The sequence below is a fragment of the Excalfactoria chinensis genome, chromosome 12 (genome assembly GCF_039878825.1).
Source record: "Excalfactoria chinensis isolate bCotChi1 chromosome 12, bCotChi1.hap2, whole genome shotgun sequence".
Lineage (NCBI taxonomy): Eukaryota > Metazoa > Chordata > Aves > Galliformes > Phasianidae > Excalfactoria > Excalfactoria chinensis.
Genome location: NC_092836.1, coordinates 13,090,685 through 13,114,692, shown reverse-complemented (window position 1 = coordinate 13,114,692; position 24,008 = coordinate 13,090,685). Strand labels below are relative to the sequence as shown.

General features: G+C 42.6%; 1 protein-coding gene across 1 annotated transcript; it reads left to right on the top strand.

The window, feature by feature from the left end:
• The first annotated feature begins 3,071 nt into the window (after positions 1-3,071).
• Positions 3,072-20,467, top strand: NINJ1 (ninjurin 1). Its single transcript, XM_072347167.1, has 4 exons — positions 3,072-3,322; positions 11,330-11,564; positions 15,561-15,722; positions 18,180-20,467. The coding sequence occupies exons 1-3, from the start codon at positions 3,251-3,253 to the stop codon at positions 15,704-15,706; spliced, it is 453 nt and encodes a 150-aa protein (XP_072203268.1). The 5' UTR covers positions 3,072-3,250; the 3' UTR covers positions 15,707-15,722; positions 18,180-20,467.
• The last annotated feature ends 3,541 nt before the right edge of the window (positions 20,468-24,008 follow it).

Below are 24,008 nucleotides of genomic sequence, written 5' to 3'. Positions count from 1 at the left end.
CATATTTCATAAGCTATGCATTACATACACTATTTATTTTTAATGTTAATTCTAGAAGACCAGTTTTTGGAGAATAAAATGCGATTTTTGGTGGGGAAATGCAAGTTTTTGGAGGAATAACAGGAAACCAAAAAAGGAAGAAACAGCACAAAATAATGTGCTTTTGCCCCAAATAGTTGCAATGATACAACACAAATCCACCCCTTCCCAAAAGATAAACTAACCACATGTCTTTCAGGAGAGCTGAGGATAGCTGACAGAGCAAGGAAATAAAATTTCATGAACATAATAAATCTACAAGCCAGCAAAACAAAGCAGGACGTGCTGATGGAGGCAGTTCTATCTGATATCAAACACTGTTTCTTAAGTCACAGCCTCTCCATTCATGTCAGTTAGCTCAGGCTGTCTCATTTCTCCAGTACCTCCTTATACCTTTCCCTCATTTTGCATCATTGAATGGCTGGTTTGTTTTTCCTCATACAGTGATCATACCAAAAGCCATTTAGTTTACTTAAACTTGTGCTCTAGTGCAGACGTACCACTTTGCAGAATGACTTGTTTTAATAGTGACCACAGACAGCAGGCAGCACCATGTACTTATTATTCTGGGCTTCCTTACACTCTGTCTTTGGACACATGGTACTTGCTCAGGGAAAATGAAGGCCTAACTTAAAAGAAATATATGTGTATATATATATATATATGTATATGTGTGTGTGTGTGTGTATATATATATATATATATATATATATATATATATATATATATATATATATATATAAGCTGCCACAAAACCTTGCAATTTTAGCGACAATACAAAATGCTGTTCTCTCTGGTTAGGTTTCATTAGTATCCCAACATTATTTCACGCCTGTCACATAGAATACATATGAAACAAAAACCAAAACTGTTATCCATGTCCTATGGCTCAAGAACCAAACACAGGCTGCAACAACCACATTGCAAAGATGGAGAACAACGCATCTTTTCTCTCTTGAAAACCACCATCCAGGTTCCAATGGCAGTTGTTACAGTGGTCCCAAGGACCCTCTCTGCAGCCTCCAGTACCCGCTCTGTAATGCTCACCAAAATTCCTGACTCAGACCCATGTGATGACACTTGCAGAGTTCTCATTTTATAATGACTATGCTCAAATCCACACAAACAAGAAAGACCTACCACATAGTTTTGTCACCACACAGCTGCAGACTGATCGCTTCACCAGCCTATTAACTCCTCTGCCACCAGCTTGAGTCTGCAGCTATTTTTCTATATGGATCACAGCAAAATATGATGGTTGTTATTATTATTAATCCAGCTGAACTAACTCAAAGGCTGGGTAACAGGAACAAGTGTTAAAGTTCACTGTTAAAATTGACACTGAGCTGATGAGCACAACAATATAAAGATGCAATGCAGAATCGACTGTTTCAGGCCATACATGAATGCTGGCTCTCAGGTATTTTCAGACTCAGGCTAAGCTGCTTCTCTGTTCCAGCAGGATTGCACCCATTTCCTAAAGGCTAACAGCAGGTCCTGGTTGCATAAATCTCTTCGGTACACGTCTGTGCAATACAAATGTGAGATAGGATTGATATCTTCTATTCCAAGATATCTTCCATTCCTAATTGACACCTCCAGAATGCAGATCCTTAATTTTTAGGCTTAACGGCAGAATATTTTTATCAGGGTCAATGAAACCTCTACAACTACCAACAGAAATGATCAAAATTCTCTTTCTATCTCCGGATAAATGTTTTCCAACCCACTGTTCTAAAAAGAAGCAGAGAGGGCTACAAGGAATCAAGATGGATGAAGGCTTCTTAGAAAGTCCAGTTCAATAATTCCAATTGAAGACAGTAACTTGTAACTGCATGCTTCATCAAGGGGATTTTCTAAGAAGAAAATTAATTATTAATTCAAGGCGTTTCTGAGAACAGTTGAACTGGAAACTTGTTTGACCTTTAGCATTAAGATTGGAAGCCCAACTTGCGCTTAGGCTGGGATCACCCACATCTAGTCATCTGTATGCTCTCCCATGAAACCTAAAAGTGAATTCAGCTGATAGTTAATGCCTATTTTAACTGAAAAATTAAGGTCAGCTGAAAAACAAAAGTCATCAGTGAGGAGACATTGCACTTCAATGCTGACATGAACATGAATTTTGGAATCCCACTGGAGGAAGTTCAAAGGACAAGAAAAATCACAAAGACTCATACAATGTTAAGACCATCACCACAGCTCCACCCTTCTATTTCTCAGTAATGCTTTCTTTCATGCCCACCTATTGCAAGAGGAAACCTGCAGTGATATAGCATGCGATATTTTATTTGATGTGGCATAACACCCCTAGATCTGCATTTTAAGGCAGACACACAGCAGGGCACACTGCTGTTCAAGACCTTACATACATCTTCTGTCCAAAGACGCACACATGCACAACTGAGCTTCCTGCTCTCCTTGCAGCTGGGGCACTGTCACAGAGCACATTTGTGAGGCTCAGATTAAGGACCAATTCCCAAGCGCACACCTGATGTAAAGGGAGAACAGCCAAGTGCCCAGACCTCTTTTTGCAAATGCAGTGTGTTCCTAAGCATAGGTCAAACAGCTCTCTATCAATCACACCAAGCAACGGAGCCAGGTCTTCCTTCTATAGGAGTTACTTCTGCCAAAATCCTATGCTGATGATCAAGGAGCAGAAAGTAATGCTTCCACATAATCCCTTTACAAGTATGGTCTAGCTGGAGCGAGGTCTATACTTTGTTTTTGGTATGCGTTTGTTTTATACTCTGTAAAGTATGTTTCAGCACTATTCAGGGACTGAACTGAACCCTGAGAGAAGAACAGTCTGTAACACAGACGACTCGGAAGGTGTTAACCTAAGGGGTACATCGTAATCCAGACGCTGGCACAAACCACCGGACAGCATTTTCAGCACAGATGAGCAGCCCGCTGCCTGCCCTGCTGCGTACTGAAGAAGGAATCTCTCTCAGCCCTACAGCCGTACCTGCCGGGCTCCCGATAGCACTAACGGCGCACCCGCAGCGCCGCGCACCGAAGCCTCCCGGGCCGAGCCCGGACCAGCCCAGCCCCGGGGCGGTGTGTGCGCGGTGCGGGCCGTCCCTCCTCTCCGCTGCCGGAAACTTTCTCTCTTAACCGCGGCCAGAGGGGGGAGCCGATACAAAAGGGGTTCTCAGAGGCTGCGAGTAGCAGCCGCTGAGGCCTCCGCTGCTCCGCTTAGGGAGCCGAGATGGACTCCAGCGGCGAGACCCACGAGCTGAACGGGCGGGCGGAGGGAGCGGAGCCGGCGGTGGTCGAGCGGGTAGGGTCCGAGGCGCGGGGGTGGGACGAGCGGGCTGCCGCGGGCTCAGCAAGGCAGCAGCTGCCCTGGGGCTGTCAGCGCGGAACACGGGAGCTGCCGGCGATCCCGGAGGCTGTTGCTGCAATCCGGCGCTCCCCTTTTCGCGGGGTGCTCTGCAACGCCTCCCATTTTGCCTTGGATCAAAGACAGGCCGGGGAAAGACTGGAAAATCCTTTTCAGGCCTGGCACGGTGGCTGCAGAGCTCCTGCGTGGGCCGGCGCCCAGCTCATCAGATGTCCTCCTAGCTAAAATCTCGGTACAGAGACAGATTTCTGATAGGGTTTTCGATAGGGCTAGAGGGAATGGCTTTAAACTAAAAGAGCAGCTTGAGCTGCTGGGCTCGGGGCTGGATGATCTTTAAGTTCCTTCCAACCTAAGCCATTCTGTGCTCTTATGATTTCTGCCTGGGAGGGTTTTCCTGCAGGAGCCGAGCTGCCCATGCCTGTTTGCATGCAGTAATCCAGATACAAACATGGGAAAGCACAGCTTTTCACTGCTCCATGTAGTCAAAACATGCCTAGAGATGTGCACTGGAAAGCATTTCATCCCATATTATGTTTACATATAAAGGATATTTTCCAAGCATGATGCTTTCCTAAAACACCAAGTAGCTAAAAGAGCATCTTTCATGTTCTTTTGAAAGAGTCCAAACTCTGAAAAGCTCCTCTCATTCTCACCAAGGGCTGCCACACAGGAACAGCTGCACCAAACCACTACCCACATTGCTGGTCGGTCACAGGTGGTTGCAAGACTGTGCCTTCCCTTCCTGGAGGCTTTACAGGCCTGGACAACAGACCAGAAAAATAGCAAACAGTCTGGTTTTAATAAATCCTGGAAAGTATCTAAAGAGAAACAAGGTTGGGACGCACAGATCAAACTGCTGGCCTTTAGGCCACTGAATTCTCAGAATTTGCATTTACTTTTTAACACCCAGACTCACGATTGCATCACAAGTGCGTGTAATGGGAATTGGTTTTTTTTTATCTTGGTCTGTTCTAAGAATTTTTCATGACTTTCCTGTTTTGCTTCATCTCCAGTTACATGCCCTTATTGTTTCATTATAGTTTTCCCATAAAAGCTGTGCAAGAAATAAGCAGGGAGACTTCATATTGCGTTATGCATATGCTCTATTTAGCACTTCAGAGAACTTCCCAAACACTACTTCATTTTCTCAAATATATATTAAAAATTTATATGCACAAGATGAAAAGGGACAGATTTCTTAAAAAACAAGTTTTGAGGAGTAGATACCTTAAGAATATGATCAAGTCCAGAATTCACACAAACAATTACAGGGCCTCAACATGCAGTGAGTGGAGCTGGAAGTGTTTATGTGCCTGCTGTGAGGAGAGCTTGCCAGTATCTCTGGCAGGCCTGAAGTTCATACTGCCCATCATAGCATCTGCCCTGCCCACAAAATACATTCACTTGCACATCGTTCTCCCTAAGAGGAATTCCTCTTATGCTGGCTGATACAAAATGCAGGTACCTTTGGAGCAAAAAATGGCTTAGTTACCTTCAAAGCAGGGTAGAAGCACAGTAATTTCATTGTTAGCTCACTGCAGTTCCGAATGAGGGGTCACATTCATTCTAGATTTGATTTATTTTAACTCGGTCATTAACTTGGATAATATTTTTCACCAACTGTCATGCTTTTAGAAAGAAGCTGGGCATTTCTTCCTGTGCTGGCTTGGCACACCTCAGTGACTAATGGGAATAATTACAGTTGGAAGCTGTGCTTGCCTTTTGTGCAAAGGATTTGTTCAATGCCAATAGTAACTGTTTTTTCATGCTCCTGTGTTTGCTTTCTTTGTTCATGCCCCGTATCAAAACAGTCCAGGAGCTGCTTTGCTGTGAAAACTAGCACAGTTTGGGCTTCCCATGATGGCAGGAAATGCCAGTGGAAAAAGTTACAGGTCTGTGGGAAAAAAAGTGAACAACTATTGGATGGTTGAAGAGAACGGCTGTGGAATATTTGGTTTCCCTAATAGTCACATTGTTGCTAAATACACATTCAAGTTAGTATATGAATTCCGAAGTTACTTTGGGACCTGTCAGCTTCTTGGCATTGTAGCACAAGTAACAAATCTCAGATTTCTAAGAACTTGTAATAATCATACTGCACATGGAATGGAAGGGTGTATTCCTAAGTGCTACGGTGTACTTCCAATGTAAGCTCCCATTGTGGTGCTAGCCTCACGAGTAAGCAGGTAGGACAAACAAGCAGTGACTTGGCGACACAAGACAGGCAGCCCGCTGCCCAGTGGTGAGGAACAGCTCCTGTTCAGTTTGCCTACAGATGAGTCTCATTTATAACTTGCTTCAAAGACATCAGGTGTGCTGATTACTAATGTCATCTAACGAGCAAAAATATTCTCACTCGGTCCTGGAAATAGCACAGCTTTAGGAAAACAGTGCTCTGCCCTGAGCTAACATGGCTGTACCTTTCCCTTCTATTCATACAAGGTTTTTAAAACTCAAGAATTAACACAGCTACCACTTGTTAGCTTTTGTTGCATTTTCATTTTCTGTTTTCCACATACAGTGTTGCTCTTCTTCAATATAGGCTTTTAAAGGCGCTAGGAAGTTAAACACAGGCTGAAGTGTTGCTTTGTTTGTTTTGGTTTTTAATATACGTTTTCTAAATTACCTGCAACCACACTGCCTCCAAATGTGACTGCAGCAGCCCCCCAAGCTGGGTAGCGCTGTGTTAGCTTGGTACTTGAACAGACAGATCACCCCCAAATGGAATTCCTATGGGAAACGTCACTGATGATTCAGCGCCAGATTTAGGGATTTTTTTATGAGTCAGTGCTAAGTTGAACAAGTGCTCTAATGTTTTACTGGGGGGGAAGAAATCACATCTTCCCAAGGAGGTGTACACAGGATTTAATATTCCACTGTATGACTGGCACAACTGAAAATATTTGCCTTGGGAGAACGTGGGTTTTTTTGTGTGTAGAATATTTTTCCCTATTTTTTCCTATATCTGAAAATTATTTGAAACAGAGGGGAAGTCTGATTTCAGTGGCCACACCTTGACCCGTTGCACTTCTGCTATGTATAGATGACAGACACTGGGACAGGACTTCTACTTCTGTCAGCATTATTAAATAACTCTAATAAGCCAGTGGTTCAGTTTTACAACAGCATGGTTAAGTCTTGGAAGGAATAAACTTAAAAGCTCTGAAACTGTGTTTTGTTTCAGTTCTGTGTAATTTCTTTTATGTCTGACCCTTCTTTGATATGACTGGAACTTTGTGCTAAATGTTTTCAGCTTATTTTTAATTAGACTATTTCAAATCACAGTAAAGAACCATTTACTGAGAGATCTCTGTGACTCAGCCTTAGATTTTGCACAGCCTTGTTATTACTTTGCAACTTTCCATCATTTGAAAATTGGGACTGTCCCTAAACACAAGCATTTCTGGATTTGCAACATCACAGAGTGAGTTTCCTGAGGTTCTACTGGCCAACAACCAGACCAAAAGTTCATCCCATCTCATTTTAAAGCAAGGCTGCTTGGCTTCTAAGTGCATAAAAACTGCCCTACAATTGCAGTAATCACTAACCTAAAGTAGAAAGAAGACTGCATACAGAATTAGAGCAAGCCAAGGATTCTGAAGACTGCTTCAGAATAAATGTACTCAAAGGCAAAAGCAGGTGTCACTCATCAGAAGCACAGGTCTTAGAAACATTATCCTGAATATATCAGTGATAATCAGTGCTATCCACCCAATCATCCTGAACGAAACCATGGCCTTTCTGTGTTTAACAAACACATTCTAATGCAAAATGATTTAAAGTTACAATACTGTGAATGCCCGTACTCACACTAAAATAAGTATTTGTACTTTATAAGAACAAGACAGGACACTGGGCCTGACATGCAAATCACACACAGCTCTGGGTCCTGCAGTCCCAGCTGCTGGTAGGCAGCTGTCATGACAATTGCTAGTCAAGGCTGTATCTCTGACTTGAATTATGCCTGTAGGAAATGGAATGTTTGCCTGGCTAACTGCAACATTGGCGTTCTAGCTTATTAAATAGTAATAATAATAAAAGGTAAGCAGTCCTGCGCTACTGCAACTACTTGCTAATTTCATTCACAAGAACAGTCACATAAACTTCAATGTTCACTGCAAATCTCAGTCTTAGCTTGGAAACTTCCAGGTCCTATCAGTTCAAGCAATGTTTTTCTCATGTGTGTTAATCTGTAAGACTTTCTTAACATAATCCCTTTAAGAAAACATACATATGATGGAAAAAAAAAATTCAAGCAGCTAAATGAAGTACCTGGGTATATCCCAAAAGGAGAAAGATGAATTCTCAAGGTTTGCACTCACATTTTATCTTTCCTCCCACATTAATAGGACACTGACAGAAACAAACAGAACTAAGCTTTAAGATACTCAGTTTTCACTGAGTACTTGGACTACTTCAGCAGTCACTAGTGTTTGATAAATACCCTGTTCAGCAAGCAGCTGTGTAAACTGTCACATGAAGCAATTTACTGCTGTAATAGAAGTATGAATCCTTACTTTAACAGGTCGCTGTATTTAACAAAGGTACTTTATGATTTGTTCTCAAGGGTTTCCATTCGCAGCACTGTTTCCTTCCTGTTAAATCACCAGGTGCGCCTTAGAACTGATTCAAACTCAGCATATAAGGACATCTACCTCAGTGCCGTGTTTATTTTTAAATAAACACTGAATAAATCCTTTCTGTATCTCAGGGGGACTCAGTTATTCTGGGTGTGCCATTAAGGCAACAAGTGAAGCAAAGCAGAGGCAAAGTCTGTACCCACACAGTTGTCAGTAAGATGACGTATCATAAAACTCAGTTCCCAGTGTGAAGAAGTAAACATGAGCTTTGTTTTTCTGGAAGGAGAAAGCATCAGCTTCTGGTGTAGCATCCTGGCATCACCCCAGCAGTGTTCCAGGCAAGTCAGGGAGCTGACTGCCCTGTGGACACTGAGTGCTGCTTCCCAGGGACAGAGCAGCTGCACACAGCTCTTGTGCATGCACCTGTGAATGAGCGCTACCTTTCCTTGGACTCGTTTGACCACACAAAGCATAGTGATCAGTTCATCTGTACCAGGCAGTTGTTAATGATTGCATCACAACGGAAACAAGTCACGGGACTCCCCTTGTACAGCACACGTGCTGTTCTGCCAAGTGGCACCTGCACATCTCACAAGGAATCTGCAGCAGTTTCACTCTCCCTGCATCCCAGCAGGTGACAGTAGTATGGTAACTGCCACTCAGTGCTGCCATTTGGCACCTTCCCAAAACCACAAAGCCATATAACAGCACCCCCATGTCATTTCTGTCATGCAGGACTATCATTAACCAGGGGTTAAGGCAGCGGCTCGCCTTTCATTGCCCATCTATATATTGCCACGCAACACGTTGTCTATTGTTAAAAACTGCTGCCAGAGTACTGTCTGCATTTGTTTTGATCCTTTGGGCAGCTGCCTTCAAGTTCTTCCCTAAGTCCATGCTAATTTACATGGTTTGCATTAGGGCACTAATTTATGGTTTTCTATCACAAGGCAGGAAATTCCATTTCTTAAAAAAAAAAAAAGGGGGAAACAACCATTTCTGGAGCTTCCATGATTGCACACCATTCTTCCAAGCACAAAGCACAGCTGAGGACACTCCGTGCCACAGACCTGGGGTTTCTGTCCTCCCTGCAACCAGATCCCACTGTGCTTTGTCTGCTGGCAGCAGTGCTGGCTGGAAGCCTCCTCACAGAGTAAAATGCCATCCGTTAGACTCACACCTAGTAAACATCTGACCTGGGATGCTAGAAGTACAAAGTTTTTACTTTCCTTTTGCTGAAGTCTTCTCTGCTTATCAGAGTTCAGAGGTGACCCAGCTTTTGCTTCCGTAGCAGTTCAAATGCCATTGGTTGCTGTGTGCTGGTTGGCCATGCAGAAAAAGGATTAGCAGACTACAAAGTCCTGACTATGCAGCCATGTACTTGCCCCGGAAAAGAAAGAGATGGCATTCTGCTGACTGCACAGGAAGAGCCCTGTGTCTCATAAAGGCAACTAAAAGGAAGATGTAGTCCAGATTGTTTATTCTTCAATAGAACTTTTCTTAAAGTAGTCCCATTCCTATGTAGAGTGAAAGCTGTCATCAGTACTCTACCAGCACAGCTCCTGCTGCAGCCTGCTTCCATCAGGATTAAGACTGGAGCATAGCTACCCAAGCAATCTTTGCCTGTGTTACATATTGAAGCCTTATGAACTCGAATAATTTAGAGGTTCCATTGTTTGTTTCTGATCAGGAAATAGTTAATTAGCTACTAAACATCAGAAAATATAATCGCCTCTATTAAGAAGTCACTACAAAATAGATTCTGACACTGGCTAAGAAAAGTTTCTTTTAAACTCATGCCCAGAAGTCAGGTTTTGTTGTTCCACGTGTAATTCCCCACCCTGCCTTACACATTGTGTAAGACAAGAATGAAGTGCGTTAATCTTTTATTCTGTGCAATTCATAGTCACAAAATCTTAGTCTGGATTTTTCTAGTGAGCACTGCCAGTGTATCTTCCATGCTGCCCTAGGTAAGGAAATGAGCATCCACACCTGTTGCTGGGCTTGTGGCAGGGTTGTACTAGAAGCAAACACTAAATATTCCAATGCTAGAGCAGCTATGTGGGGCTGGGAGCAGAGAGAGGAGAGTGCTTGGGAAGAGGAAAGGTGACAAACTGGGGGACAGACCCCCCCAGTCACATAAATTTTACTTCTAGGCTGCAGAACACAGACAAAAGCAAACTCTTAACTAGTTCTTCCCCACTGAAGCTGGTATCAGTTTCAGAGCCATTCTCTTCTCTGAGCAGTGGAAGAGTAAACAAGCCGTCTGCATGAAGCTACGGTTACACGGTTTAATTCCCTCTGCAAAAAAGAAGTCTGCTGCTGTCCCATGATATTTTTCTCTCAGTAAAATATTTAGACTGTGGTTGGTTACAGCATGTCCGGTGAAAATAGGTCAAGTTGGGCATTTGAACGCCCTGGAAAAACCAGGAGTGTGTTTGCTCTATGTATCAATATCTATCCTTTTAATAAAATGCTTTTAAGTCTGGTCAGTGGCAAACTTGGCTCTGAAGTTGGAAATTTGATGGTTATTAGAGCTGCTAAAGAGAGTGATCTAAGGGCGTTTTCTCCATTTCTCTTTAAAAAGAAATTTCCCTCACTGTATTTTCTGGCAAGCACGACATACTTGTGCAGTAAAAACATCTCTCAGAAGCAGGTTTGAAGCAGTCGGCCAAAATAAAATGGTATTTGAATATTATTTTTATAAAGTCTACAAGTAAGATCCATAAGAGTAAAATCCTAGCCTGTCTGGAGACAGCAGAAGAGCAGCACCTCACCTTCCTTCATCTAAGGGTTAGGCTTCCAACCAAGCCTAGTTACCTAAGCTGCATCTAACCCATGGGGAATTAGAACCACAGGAGACAGACTGACAAATTCCAGGTTAGGTCACCTGAATCGTCATCAGGAAATGCTCATTTTATCCATCCCTCCAGATTAACCAGATCTGGTTTTGCCCTGCAGTAGGTTGTTTTTTTACCTTGGCAACCACAAATCATACAATATTACATCAGAAATTGTTGTCTGTGTAAGGAGCTGGATGGTGGCATGGCAGAGTGAGGAACAGCAGGAAAAGAGGTCAAGGGAAGCTCATATGGTGGCCAACTCCCACATAAATCCATAAAATGAGGCTCAGGACTAATGAAAGAACTAGGCAGATGTGCAATGAGTGTGAATTTTAATAAATACCTGTGGTTTTAAGTATGTCATTGGAAGTTTCTTCCTCCCAGCCTTACTCAGCGCAAGCATTGCAGATTTTCCAGCCCTATCATTTCTTATGGTAGAAACAATGATTAGAGCGATCTCTGACTCTCCGCACTCATTACAATAGATATGAATAACATTTTTTTCCTTCTCTCACTTTTAGTACAGACCGTCACAGTGGTTTCAGAGAAACGGGCCTATGAATATCAACCACTACGCAAACAAGAAGAGTGCTGCAGAGAGCATGCTGGACATTGCACTGCTGATGGCCAATGCATCGCAGCTGAAAGCTGTGATTGAGCAAGGACCTTCTTTTTCATTCTATATGCCCCTTATTGTTCTTATCAGCCTGTCGCTCGCAATGCAAGTTATGGTGGGAGTACTCCTGATATTCCTTGGTATGTAACAACTGCAAGAACCCTGATGTGTGTTTTTCTTATAGAATGCAACCTGACTATAGAGGTTCTCCATTCATTTTTAAGAATTGTTGTGTTTGAAAGCCTTGACAACAGAACTGATTTTTACTTTTAAAGACAGTAGAAATATTTCAACAAAAGGAATAAGGGCAGCTTTATATGTAATCTTCAGTTTTGATTAACATCCTCAAATTCATTTGCCAAGAGCCTGAATATTCCTCTTTTCAGAAAGTCTAAAGGAGGAAGGAACCTGATGAAATACCATAAAAGAAACATTAGTAGGTCAGTTACGATCATGCAGTCTGCCCAGTTTCATAATACTGTTTTTGGCAAGACTTGTTACTTAATCTCATGACCAAGATATATTTATTACATACCAGTCATGTTATGATATAAGAATATATTGTGAATATAGAACTCTGGAACAGAAATGAGGATTGGATCATCCATCTTCACACTGGTGTTTTATATTATCATCATCAGCTTGCTTGCATTTTTGCAGTCAAGTCAAAGCTTTGGTAACACATGCTAAAAAAAAAATTGGTTTTAAATTTAGGGAATTATTCAAAGCATCTGAAATCCCCAAGGAAGGAATAATAGAAATGTACTTAATGATGATTTTTTCAAACCAGTGTTAAACTGAAACTAAAGCTAAAAAGAAAGATAGGTTTTCTTTCTTGAGTAGATGCAAAAATTTACCCTAAGAGCATTCCATGACACTGGTCAAAAACATGACACGTAATATCAAAATACAGTCCAAGCAGCTTCCTTAGCCTATGAATACTACAAAGCGATATCCAGCATTCACATAGAGCATTTACTAAGTTATATGGGCCACCTTGGGCATTCTGATGCTCTGTCACTGTTCCTGTTTCACAGCTGAACAGCTTTGTGTTCAAGGAGGAAGCTCCCAGGAAATGGGGATACATCTGGCTTGTAACATTGATGTGCTGCTGACATGGCTTTTGTTTGTTTTACTCTTACGAAAGAGACTGAGAACATCTGCCTCTGCATTTGGCAGAGTTGGCACGAGGGCAAAACCCAGGTCCTTGGCACAAAGGAGATTCCAGAAAAGGACTAGAAAAAGTAATCCCATGGTATTGGGGAGTGCGGTGAGAGTCATGGAAAACAAGAACAGCAACAACCACTTATCTGTATCTTGGTTGAAGGCATCTCCCTGGTGGTTGTGTTAGTTGTTTACAGCCTAAAAGCCTGCTTAAGGACTCATTTATCATTTCTGCCAGGCTGAATTCCAGTTCCAATTACCAGACTGGCTTCATTCTCAGTAATTTATTTGACAAAGTGAACAAAATAAAAAAAAGGTTGGGGGGGGGCAGAGTAACCCCAATTCCAAAGCTGTGCTGTGATGTGGTTCACAGACTGATTCATGAATAGGGAGGTGCATCAGGAGCCCAGCCTGGGCTCTGCACTCAGCAGTGGCTGTATGTCTGGTGCTCTGAGAACACCAAAGTCACACAGTACGCTGTTGGGGTAACTTTTGTGGAACATACTGTTTTGCTGAGCTCAAAAGGTACTGATGGATAGGAAGTGGGCATGAAGGTACAAAGATAAAGGCATTGCAGCAATAGCTTGCTTTCCACAGTGTGTGTTTAGTAGTTTTGGCCTACAGAACTATTTGCTGTTGCCTTAAGCCCTCTTAGAAAGGGCACACAAGTCCCAGCAGAAGTCCAAATCATCACTCAGTTTCTTACTTTGAGACAGTTTAATTCCAGGAGCTACAAGTTCTCACTGTTATTTACTAGGGATTAAAAGCTTTTCCTCCTTCAAAACAGCATTTTTGAAGGTAGCATTAAAGCTCTACCTTTGAGCCCTGACAAAGAAGGTGTGCAAATATTTTATGTAACACCAATAGGCCCTTTTCCTCTTAGAGCTCCCGATTCAGCCCATGGTTCTCTCCTAGCTTTTATGAAGACTTCCTCCCATTTGACTTTCTGATTGAAGACAGCTCTTCCAGAAAGACACACCAAGACAGTTGTGAGCCTGAAATAAGGGGTGCTCATAGTCTTTTCTGTGAAAAAGGAAGTGCTGGAAATTCCCTCTCAGACTGAAGCAGCTCTGAAACTGCAACTCCTCTGAAGAACCTCTATGTCCTTCTATAATCACGTGTGCAGAATACATAGCTTAAAAAAACTGCAACTAATTATCCAAAACTGGTATTTTGAGGAACATTCAAAGTTATCCCTGAGAGTGATTTGGCAGTCCTAGCATTTGAAAATAAAAGTAAAGCATGTGTTTGAAATAGTAGAGTTGGCATGAAACGGTAGTATTCTAATCCCATTGTAAAGCATAGAGAATAGCTGATCGTTATTGCAAACAGTATCATCAGTACTGCAGTAGCAAAGATAGGATTGCTGCAATCCTGCTTCAAAATTTAGAGCCCCACCTCAACTACTAAGTTGTGTTTTCTGTAGTCCTTATTCGGACAAAGGGACAGCTTTGAAAGTGGCAGTTCCCCTTCAAGCATGGTTTCTTTTAACTCACAAAATATGTTAGGCCATTAGTGCCTTTTTATTAGTTCTAAAGCTAGCCAGCTGTCTGAAATGTCTTTTCTACATACTTAAGGATTAATGTTCCATTTCATTTATTCTGCTTCATTCACATGAAAGCACCGGATTCTTTAGTGGCACTATTAGGATGCAAATCTCCACATAGCTCCAAATGCCTTACTAACACATAGAAAATCATTTTCAGGTTCAAATATCGCTAAGCTTAAGTTATTCCACGTCAACACAGGTGTGCAGTAGCTTAAGCTGTTAAAGTTGTTCCCTCACACTGTTTGTCAGTGCTTTGACCACCCTGCCCAACTGTACAGCATCAGCAAACAGAAGTTGAACAAGTGCCCAGAATTCCTTCAGACCAAAACAGCATTAGACTTCCTAATTGGAGACACCAAGGGAATCTGGCTTTTAATGCTTCCGCACCCTGGATGCATTTGCCACCACTTTACTTAACTGATTCACAGAGTGATCAAACCTTGGTTGTGAGGCTAAGTTCCTCAGAGTTGACAGGGACATTATATTGAAAATAAAACCTACTTCACACAGCAGAGCTGCAAGCATATGTATGCACCTATCATTAAAAAAACAGCCAGTTTTATTTATGTTGCTGAAAGAACCTGTCAGGTATAAGCTTCTCCCTGTGGGAGAACAGAGGCAGAGAAAAATCTTGGTTTTTCACATTAAAACAGTCAAGCCCCCCCATTCTTATTTGCCTTAAACAAGCATGTTTTAGTCTATCAAGTCTGTTATCAGTTCAGTGCTTATCTCTGTGTTTTCACAAGGCCTGGAATCAAAGCTTAAGCTAAATTAACAGTATCTCCCTTGTGTGGTCCTCCCTATCTTCTAGTAGCAGTTTAACCAAAGAACTTCAAGAAGCAGAGAAAAACATTTAGACAGTTGGTGCTGCAGCTACACTGGTCTGAAACCTTTCTCTGTGTAATAGCTACTGCTTTCTGAAAGGAATCAGTGCAAAAACCGGAGAGGGGAAAAGTTGTACAGATGGGGAAGGGCACCAGTACAAAGACATCCAGCATCTGTAAGGAGGGAGGGCTGTCTGGGAAAGGCCTGGAGCATTTAACTGTGGGAAATGTACTTTCATTCCATCCCATCAGGGCTTCAAGCTTCAAAACTGAAATTATTTTTAAAGGTTTGAAATCTAGTTTTGTTGCAGACTTTAAGAGATCAAGAACTCAGAAGGTTCCTTGTAATGTTGTGCATGCCTTTGTGCATCCACAGAGATTAGATGCTAATTACTGGAGGCTATTAGGCGCCTTGTGATTAAAGATCTTCTCCTTAGCGCTTTTACTGACAGTGCAAAATCGCCCTTCCCTTTTAAGTATGAGTGCTGCAAATAGCCCCATGTAAGAAATTCTTTAACTACATGAATAATGAAGACTTTTATTCTGGATTTTGAAATATTCATATACTCAAATCTCTCTTTTCTCCTTTCTCTTTGAAGTAAAATACGACCTTAACAACCCTGCAAAACATGGTAAGCTGGATTTCCTCAACAACCTTGCAACTGGACTAGTATTCATTATAGTTGTTGTGAACATTTTCATCACTGCCTTTGGAGTTCAGAAGCCAGGTGCCAAGTCAGACTAAAGACAGTGAGTACAAGGTGAGTATGGGCTCTGTGCCATAAGGCAGAGGGATGTAGCACACAAGAACGCATTGCCCACCGTGACTTAACTTGAAACACAGCAGCGAGTTTCCCTGTATCATTCCAGACTTTACAGATAAATGAGCTGTCTTCAGACTGCTGCAAAAGCAGAAGCTATGCTATAATAACAGCAGGAGTTCCCTGTATTTGTAAATGCAGAGTTCAAAAGTTGACAGCAGTGCCTAACTTTGCCAGGGACCCCATGTGTTTGTCACAGATAGGAAATGACAAGGGCTTCCTTCTGGTTTAACCACTCCTTTTTCTCATTGCTGACTAAGCCAATCAGGAAAATAATAATGTATCGCTTCCTCTAAATGTCTTTTTCTTTTTTTTGGAAGGAAAATTCTGTAATATATGGCACCCAGTCTGTTAGGAGTACTGAACTCTTAATCTTTAGCCAGTAAACTGCTAGGACTGATAAATCCAACATACAGTAGCAGACTTCATCAGAGCCCTTCAGTCCCTATGCAGATAATGTGATTTCTCCTTCCTCCCAAGTTGCAGAGTTTTTTGTTTACAAGGGATTCAGCCCAAAGATGGACACTATTTGATACGTGGACATAAGGATAAATAGAGGAATTGTGTGAACCAAACTGCATGTTTTCCTGGTGTCGTAGCTATGATGAACAATTCAAGAAGTGAACCTAAATTGCAGGCTTGTAACCCAAGAAGCACTACAGTCCAGCATCTGCCTTTAAAATAGCACTACTAGGTCATCACAGGCCAGCAGTGCTCTGTCTTCCAAATCTCAAATCTCCAAATCACCATCAGAGGACCTCCTGAAGGAGTTGCTTGATTCTCCTGGCAAGTCTCTGTACTTTGGCCAAGCCTGTAACATCATGTGTTTGTGTGAACTTCCAGATGAAGTCCTCTCAAGATACTACCTGCTATACTCAAGATACTACCTACTATAAAAAAGCAGCTCAAGGCCTTACACTGAGACTTTCAAAACACATTCTGCTGGTATTAACACTTCATATGAAAAGCAAATTGCCCTTAAATCTCTAAGCTCACTCAGTCAAAAAGTAAAGTACGAGGCATTAAAACCTATTACTCTGAAGAGGAACAACAGCAGAAATCTATAAGAATGGAAATCAGACAAGAATCTGTTGGGATGCTGAGCAGGATGGGGAGCTACGACAAAGAGTCTGCTTTCACCAAGACCTGTGTGGTTCTGGCATTGAAATGGGATAGTTTAATTGCAACTCCTAGCCATCTTTTCTACAGCTATTAGGATTTAGTTCTAATAGTAAATGCATGGATTCTCTGAGACATTATCAAAGAGATAGGTGGAACATCCATCTCAGCAGCACTGAAACACTAGTCACAAAGTTACACTGACAAACCCAAGAACAACGGGGTGAAAAATGACTGGAGTTTCAGGTGTCTTCACAAGAAAAAAAAACACAGAACTCAGTACCAAAGGGCTTTAAGCAACCCTGCAGCTCAGCAGTTACAGACTGATGCACTACAGGCCAGTTCAGTTGGGGAAGCATTAATGCACATTAATTCTGCATGAGGCTGGGTTCTGAACCTCACTGTGCATGAGCTGTATGAATGTGCAGTGCTTCCCCCTGAAAATTTTGCCAGCTGCCCATGGACTTTGTCTCCTTCACACACAGCTGAGTAGTATGGAAGCACCAGTGAGTTTGTGTGCTCCTTCTGTAATCCATATATTCTCAATCCAAAGGACATTGTGGTCTAATTATGAGTAGGCCTGTGGAATCAGTAGCTAGGAAGCTATACTTAGGATGAGATTTCAGTGTCCATGTAACTCACGTGATATCACTGTGACAGCATGAAATAGTTGTGCCTAGAGGCTGATGATAGCTCATACAGCTGGCTGTGTATGTTTTGCACAGCCAGAGCATTCTTCTCATAGGGAAATGTGATTTGTATCTACTGCTGAAAATGGTTTAATAAACTTGCAATGCCTTGATAAAGAGGAAAGTGATACTTCATGTAATCTTCAGTAGAACAAGACCAAATTTTACATATAACAACCATAAAAAGCAGTAGATGCATCCATCATCTCACCTTCGTGCTTTTCACACATGGAGTTCCCTAATAAAATGGCTAGAGGTGGTGCTAGAGTTCATATCTTTTAATCCAGTTTTGTAAGATTCAGAATTTCTTAGTTACTTTGAATCATTACATTTGTTTGTTTATTTGTACACATTGCTTCTGCTAAAAATACCTGTATGTAATGATCATCTGAATGGGACTCAAAAGTGTTTTCTCACAGTGGGCTTCTGTAAGCTCAGAACCCTAAGAGAAACAAGCAGTCATTTACTGGCCTCATTTCTACTACACACACTATTGAAAAGAGAACTTAATTTTCCCCTCTAATGTTAATTTGTCATTTACTATAGTTCCTGAACCACTATCATCTCAGTATCTTTTTTCTCATTTCAGAGATCTGAAGCATTCATTCTTCCATAGATGCCACTTGCACTTGGGCCAGCTACACTTGGACACAAAGAAAAAGAATCTGAAGAAGCCAGACACAGAACAGCCTTCTCAGGATTCCAACAAGCAACACACCTTTGTGCCTAGAGCTTTCCAGTGTGTTAATACTTAAAGTGTTTGGCACCTATGGAAAGAGTGCTTTTGACCCAAGGACATTGCTTTTCCAGGGACTGGCATTTCAATTTGTAGATCATTTTTTCAGAAGAGCAGCATAAACAGGTAGTATCAACTGATGGCACTTCACACATTTCAGGACTTCCCATTTCTGTGCCTTTTGCTTTTGCAGTGACTCGATATTTACATGGCGGTAAGAAGCTGCAGGCTTCCAGTCTGGCACGTTCCCATTGTCCTTCATTTCACTCACTTGGCACCTATGCTGTCCATAGAGCAACAGTTTTCCCTTGCATTTTTCCAACATAGCTGTGTCTTGTTTTCACTCCCTCTCCCAGTTCCATTCTTTAACTAAAGCAGTAGACTATCTTTTGGCCAGTTATTCCTTACAGGTAGTCCTGCATTCTGTTTCTTCATCTCTGGACAACAGTTAAAGCTCTCTTCTGTGTGCACAAACACACAGATAACCTCATTGCTCCATTACTTACTGCTGCACTCCATGTTCTGAGTATTAGATGCATTCCTGGAAACCTTATCAAATTAGCTACACATTCTGTGTCCAGCTGGAAAACTAGAGGATACAGGGTAAACTTCATCTGCTAAACTGGTGCAGAGAGCCTGCCTGCAGTTCTAGAAGGAAGCTCATGACTTGCTTTATCCTCTTTGAGATAGCAATTGCTGCAGCTGTTTTTATGAGTTAATGGCTAAAATAACTTTAAATACATATATATGTATATCTTTCAGGTTATTACCTGCTGGCTCAGGGACTGACACTTGTTCTAAATACACTATTGCAAGTAATGGTGTTAAAAAAAATTGTGGCAATTTTTTACACTTCCAAAGAATCACATCTGCAGTCAGAAAGTCCTGCTTTACTACATCATGCTTTCTTGTAGTTGCAGATTTGTTCTAATACATTTCCTTACAATTAAGTATTAAATGCTATCTTGCACATATTAATAGAAGTTTGTCTTCCATGTATCTCGTCTCATTTCTCTTTAATTATGTTCCAAGGTCCATTGATGTATCATATCTTCATTACATGCTCTATAGCAGTTACTGACAGGAAACAAATCAGAAACTTGTCCACTAGTAATAAAACAGGCTACATTTCTTTTGATTTTTCTGTTGCTTTCAACTTCACATGTATTTAACCAGTATTTGGCAAACAATGGTTTGAATTATCTGCACTGTACAAATTTAAGCATAGCTCCAAACAAGTACTGAATGAGGTATTTGGGACCTCAGGACTGTTTTGGTTTACCTTCTTTAATACAAACCAGTCAACTGTTTATACATACTTGTTTTGCAGTGCTGTACTGCAGTGAACTGACTGGCCACACAGCAGTGCAGGAAACCTTACACATATTTCTATCTTGGTGACTGTAGGCATGACCCAATGTGTTTTTGGCACTTAATGCTTTAATGTTCCAATTTGTCCTTACTGCTCTAAAGGCAGATGCAGACAAAAGCTCTACTGATGCATACTGTTTATACGTGGTGATGATATGGCCTGGTTTTGAATGGAGCTTTCCATTCCTGCAACACTTGTTGCCACAAACTTCTGTCTTGTGCACTGAAGCACATGAGAGCAGCCTGATAGGGCTGCAGCACAGATGTATTAGGAAGACAAGGCACAGCAGCAAGGCTCCCTATCCTATCTCCCCAACCAGCTGTGCTGTAGCAATGAAAAAATAACTGCGTGCAGAGCACTGGGGTGTGAACATTCACCATGCGATGATATGATTCCAGTGGACCCTTCCAAGACAATTTTTGGGGCATAGAGGAGGAAAAGAAAAATACTTAATGTTGAACGCATTGCTGAGTGCCAAGGGCTGACCTGCATTAAAGGGGAGATGCCTGCTCACTTGGAGTCTTCTGGAACCAGGCCTAGCACAAGAAGTCCTTCAGTCACCCTGAGCTGCTGGAGGTGCAACTGCAACAGCAAAACAGGGATGACTGCAACTTCGGAAGGCCTGATTTCTTCTAATCCCGATACATGAAAGCCTGATCCTAAGGTCAACCATCTCTGCTGGACATCAACAGTATTCAACTTACAAACAGACATTTGGTTTGTTTTTTTTTGTTTGTTTGCTTTCTTTTAAAAATAAAATTAAGAAGGACACTGGTTTATTACGGCATTTTTTGTTGCGCTTAAGTAAAATATGAAACATCTCTTCAGACACGCAATCTGGGTTTTAAGTCTGAAGCCTTCAGAGGTCATGTATCTTTTATCAGACAAATGCATCTGCAACTTGGTTTCAAGTATAAATAATTAAATCTCATGATTACCATTTTTTAACATTAGGTACTTATTTAAAATCCTAGTATGCATTTCTTAGGGACAGCAAACAAACACATCAGTTTGAATGGTTCTTTGGTTTACTGTGCTTCTCCAGAGTTCTTGGTTGTAGGCAAACATTGCACTTAAAAAGAGGTCATCAATAATAAAGCGAAATGAATCTTCACTGCCTCTCTCAGGAAACAGTTCATGCCAGGTCATCTATTTACTTGTTTCATAAGCTGCTGGGCAGCATAAGAATTACACATGCCGCTCTGGTGGTTCTCATTAGTCCCTCAGCATCAAGGCCTGACAATGCTGAAGTTTTCAGCATAGACGTATTTACTTTAGGGGACAACAACTGTTATTTACTGAAAGTGACCTGCAAGCATTTGTCTCCTAAAGCAGGTCACTAGCTGACAGCTGAATAGAATAGGCTGAACTAGCAATAGAATCCTGATCACTGCTTCCCTTGGCCATCACTCAGGATGTTTTGGCCACTTAATTTATCCAAACACTTTACCCCATTTCTGCTACGTCTTCCCACAATCTGCACCATGAGCAGGATGTGTGCAGGAGGAGGGACACGGCCCTCTGCCAGCAGCTGTCACTGCCCAGTGCTCAGAGCAGTACTGCATGTTACATTAAAAAGCTCGGCTAGTTTTTGTTGTTAGCAGCTGCAAGATGCATTACAACATCCAGCATTCAAAGACTTACAAAAAAGTTGTCAGCAAAGAGCAGCAGAACCCAAAAAGTGATGCATGTTTTCCTTATTTGCTAGCTTACAAGAGCTGATGGCACTACACTGTGATCTGTCAAACCACAGGAGAACAGGCTCACTGGAAACACGCTTCCATACTGCAGGCCATTGAGCAAGAAGAAGCTGGTGGTGGACATTCATACACATAACTCAGCTCTGATGACCTGCACACTTAACACCACTCCTTTAAAATGAACCTGCAGACCTCCCTCAGATTAGAGGCAATGTATGGCATGTCAGCTGCACTATGATTGATGGGAGCACAGGCTCTCTTGGTTTGGTTTCATGCAGGGAAAACCACAGTGCTGCTATAGGACTCCGCTACACTTACAAATCAGTGATTTTGAAATTAAATAGGTAAATTATAATACTAAAATATGAGCCCATCTTTGCATAGCCAAGACCACAAACACTTCATTTCCATTAAGAAATGCAAAGCCAGTAGTAAATCAAGAGCCTTAAGACAGTCTTAGCAGCATTGCTGCACCACTCACAGAGCAACAATCTATAAGAGCTTAAGTAGGACTTTGCATTTCCCTTAGAATAACCTCAGGAAACAACTGGTACCCCAGAAACCAACAGATAGTAATTACTTATAAATTACCACTTGGTAGAAAGAGTCACGGCCCACACTATTTGAACACATACAAATACATAGACTTTCCTTCGTTGTGCCTTGCAACACTTGGCTCCAAATCATCTGCACACCCACAAGCCTTCAGTACAACATACCTGGTAATAAGGCATCCTCCAATTGGTTTGTGCTTGTTCATACAGCCCTCCAGCCATCACACAGTCTTCTTGTCAGATCCTCTCAGCCTAGACAGGAACCCAGCATCCTTCCTTGCTCCACTGTTGCCCATATATCACCTCCCCACATTCAGTTACCCCTCACATCGCCATGTTAAAAAGGAGAGCCTAGCTCCACAGCTGAGCTAAATAACGAGCAGGGCATGAGAGAGCCAATCCCAGTGACCCAAGAGAAGCCCCACTCCTGGTTCCAATTCTCATAGCTCCTGGTGATCACCTGTGTCAGGAGGGGAGCCACAAGTTACCCAGCATACATCATGGCAAACAGTGGAAAACATGGAACACAATCTTCTAGAGAATCCACAGTCATCTGTAGCCCAACCTGCCATCTGGGTGCTGGGTGGGAATAGCAAAAAGATGACCTTCCTTGTGATTGGATGCAGGGAATAAGTCTGAACTCACTTTCTCTTCACATGTTGAAGGAGAGATCAGTTTTTGTAGCACTCCTCTTCTTGCATTACCTCTAGCACACACTGTTTGGTGCCTGGCTGCTGTCCTGGAGCAGTGCCACAGCCCTATGGGAGAGGCAAACCTCCTCCTGCTCTGCCCTGCAGCTGCCCCAGCAGCATTTCCTCTCTGTTCTCCAGTCCTTCAGCTCAGAGATGGTCCCAACTCTCTTTTTTGTCAGGATAGGACTGAATATTTAGGAGAAGAGTTGAAAATCGGCAGCCACAACACTCAGAGCTGCACCAGAACTACTGAAATGCTGCCAGCTGTTTGCCCTGGCACCAAAAATAAACGAGACAAAAACAGTTCCATCACCACCCAGTATTACCCCAACTGTTTGGCACCGAGGAAGAAAATTATTTAAGCCACTGGAAAGAACCTGATTTTCACATCTGTGCTGCAACTGTGAAAACTATGCTGATAAAAATCACGTGGGAAAGCTCAGCAAGCAGCTTCACCTCTGAGAGCAGCACTGTGGCTCAGGGCCACAGTCATCCAGCCTGGATGCTGGCACCTTCTCACCTGCTGTCACTGCTGCCATGCTATTCCTTTTCCACAGGCACAGCAGCAGCTTGCTTGTTCTTTCTGGGTCTCACCTCCCTCTGCAAGGGCAGGAGAGGGACTGGCTGCTGGCAGGAAGCCCCTGCATGCTGTGGGTGGCTGCAGGGCAGGAGGTGCGCAGGGCTTGGGCACCCACCACTGCAGCTCACAGCCACGCCAGCAGCCTGCATGGAGCTGCTCTGAGAGATTTCTGCTTTGCTGGGCACGATAATATTAAAGATTTAGCAGGACCAAAATGTAGGAAAGCTTTTTCTTGCAGCCGCAGACTGCCACGGCCTGTGCTCTGAAATAGAAAGGGCAGCTTGGGACTCACCTTAAATGCTCTTGTGCATGCAGCAAGGCAGAGTCCCACTCTGTGCTTCTGCTCCATAAAGTCAGGGGTGTAGAGCTGCTGAGGTTTGTTCAGGCCTTGGGGCTGCAGCAGGCAGCCATGCTGGTTTCTCACACACATCCTGGCTGTGGTGATGTCCATGAGAAGAGCTCCTTGCCCTCCTTCCCTGAGGAACACAATGTAGGCTGGCGGGGGAGGCCTCTATCCAGCATACCCAGCAGACACGCTCCAAAGGAGAGCAATGGCTCAACCACAATGCTCTTGTTCATTGCCACTTGGCAAGACTCCCCTTGAAGATCATACACAAGAACAGGCTGATAACAAGCCTGTCTGCATGCTCTTTCCACCTGCAGTCCCTTTAGGGGTGGTCAAAGTTACCCCAGCTGTACCACCTCCTGCAGTGCAGCTATAGGCCCACACTGGCAATGATCCATAGGGCTGTCAAACCAGCACCAAGCCAGGGCTTCACAGGGT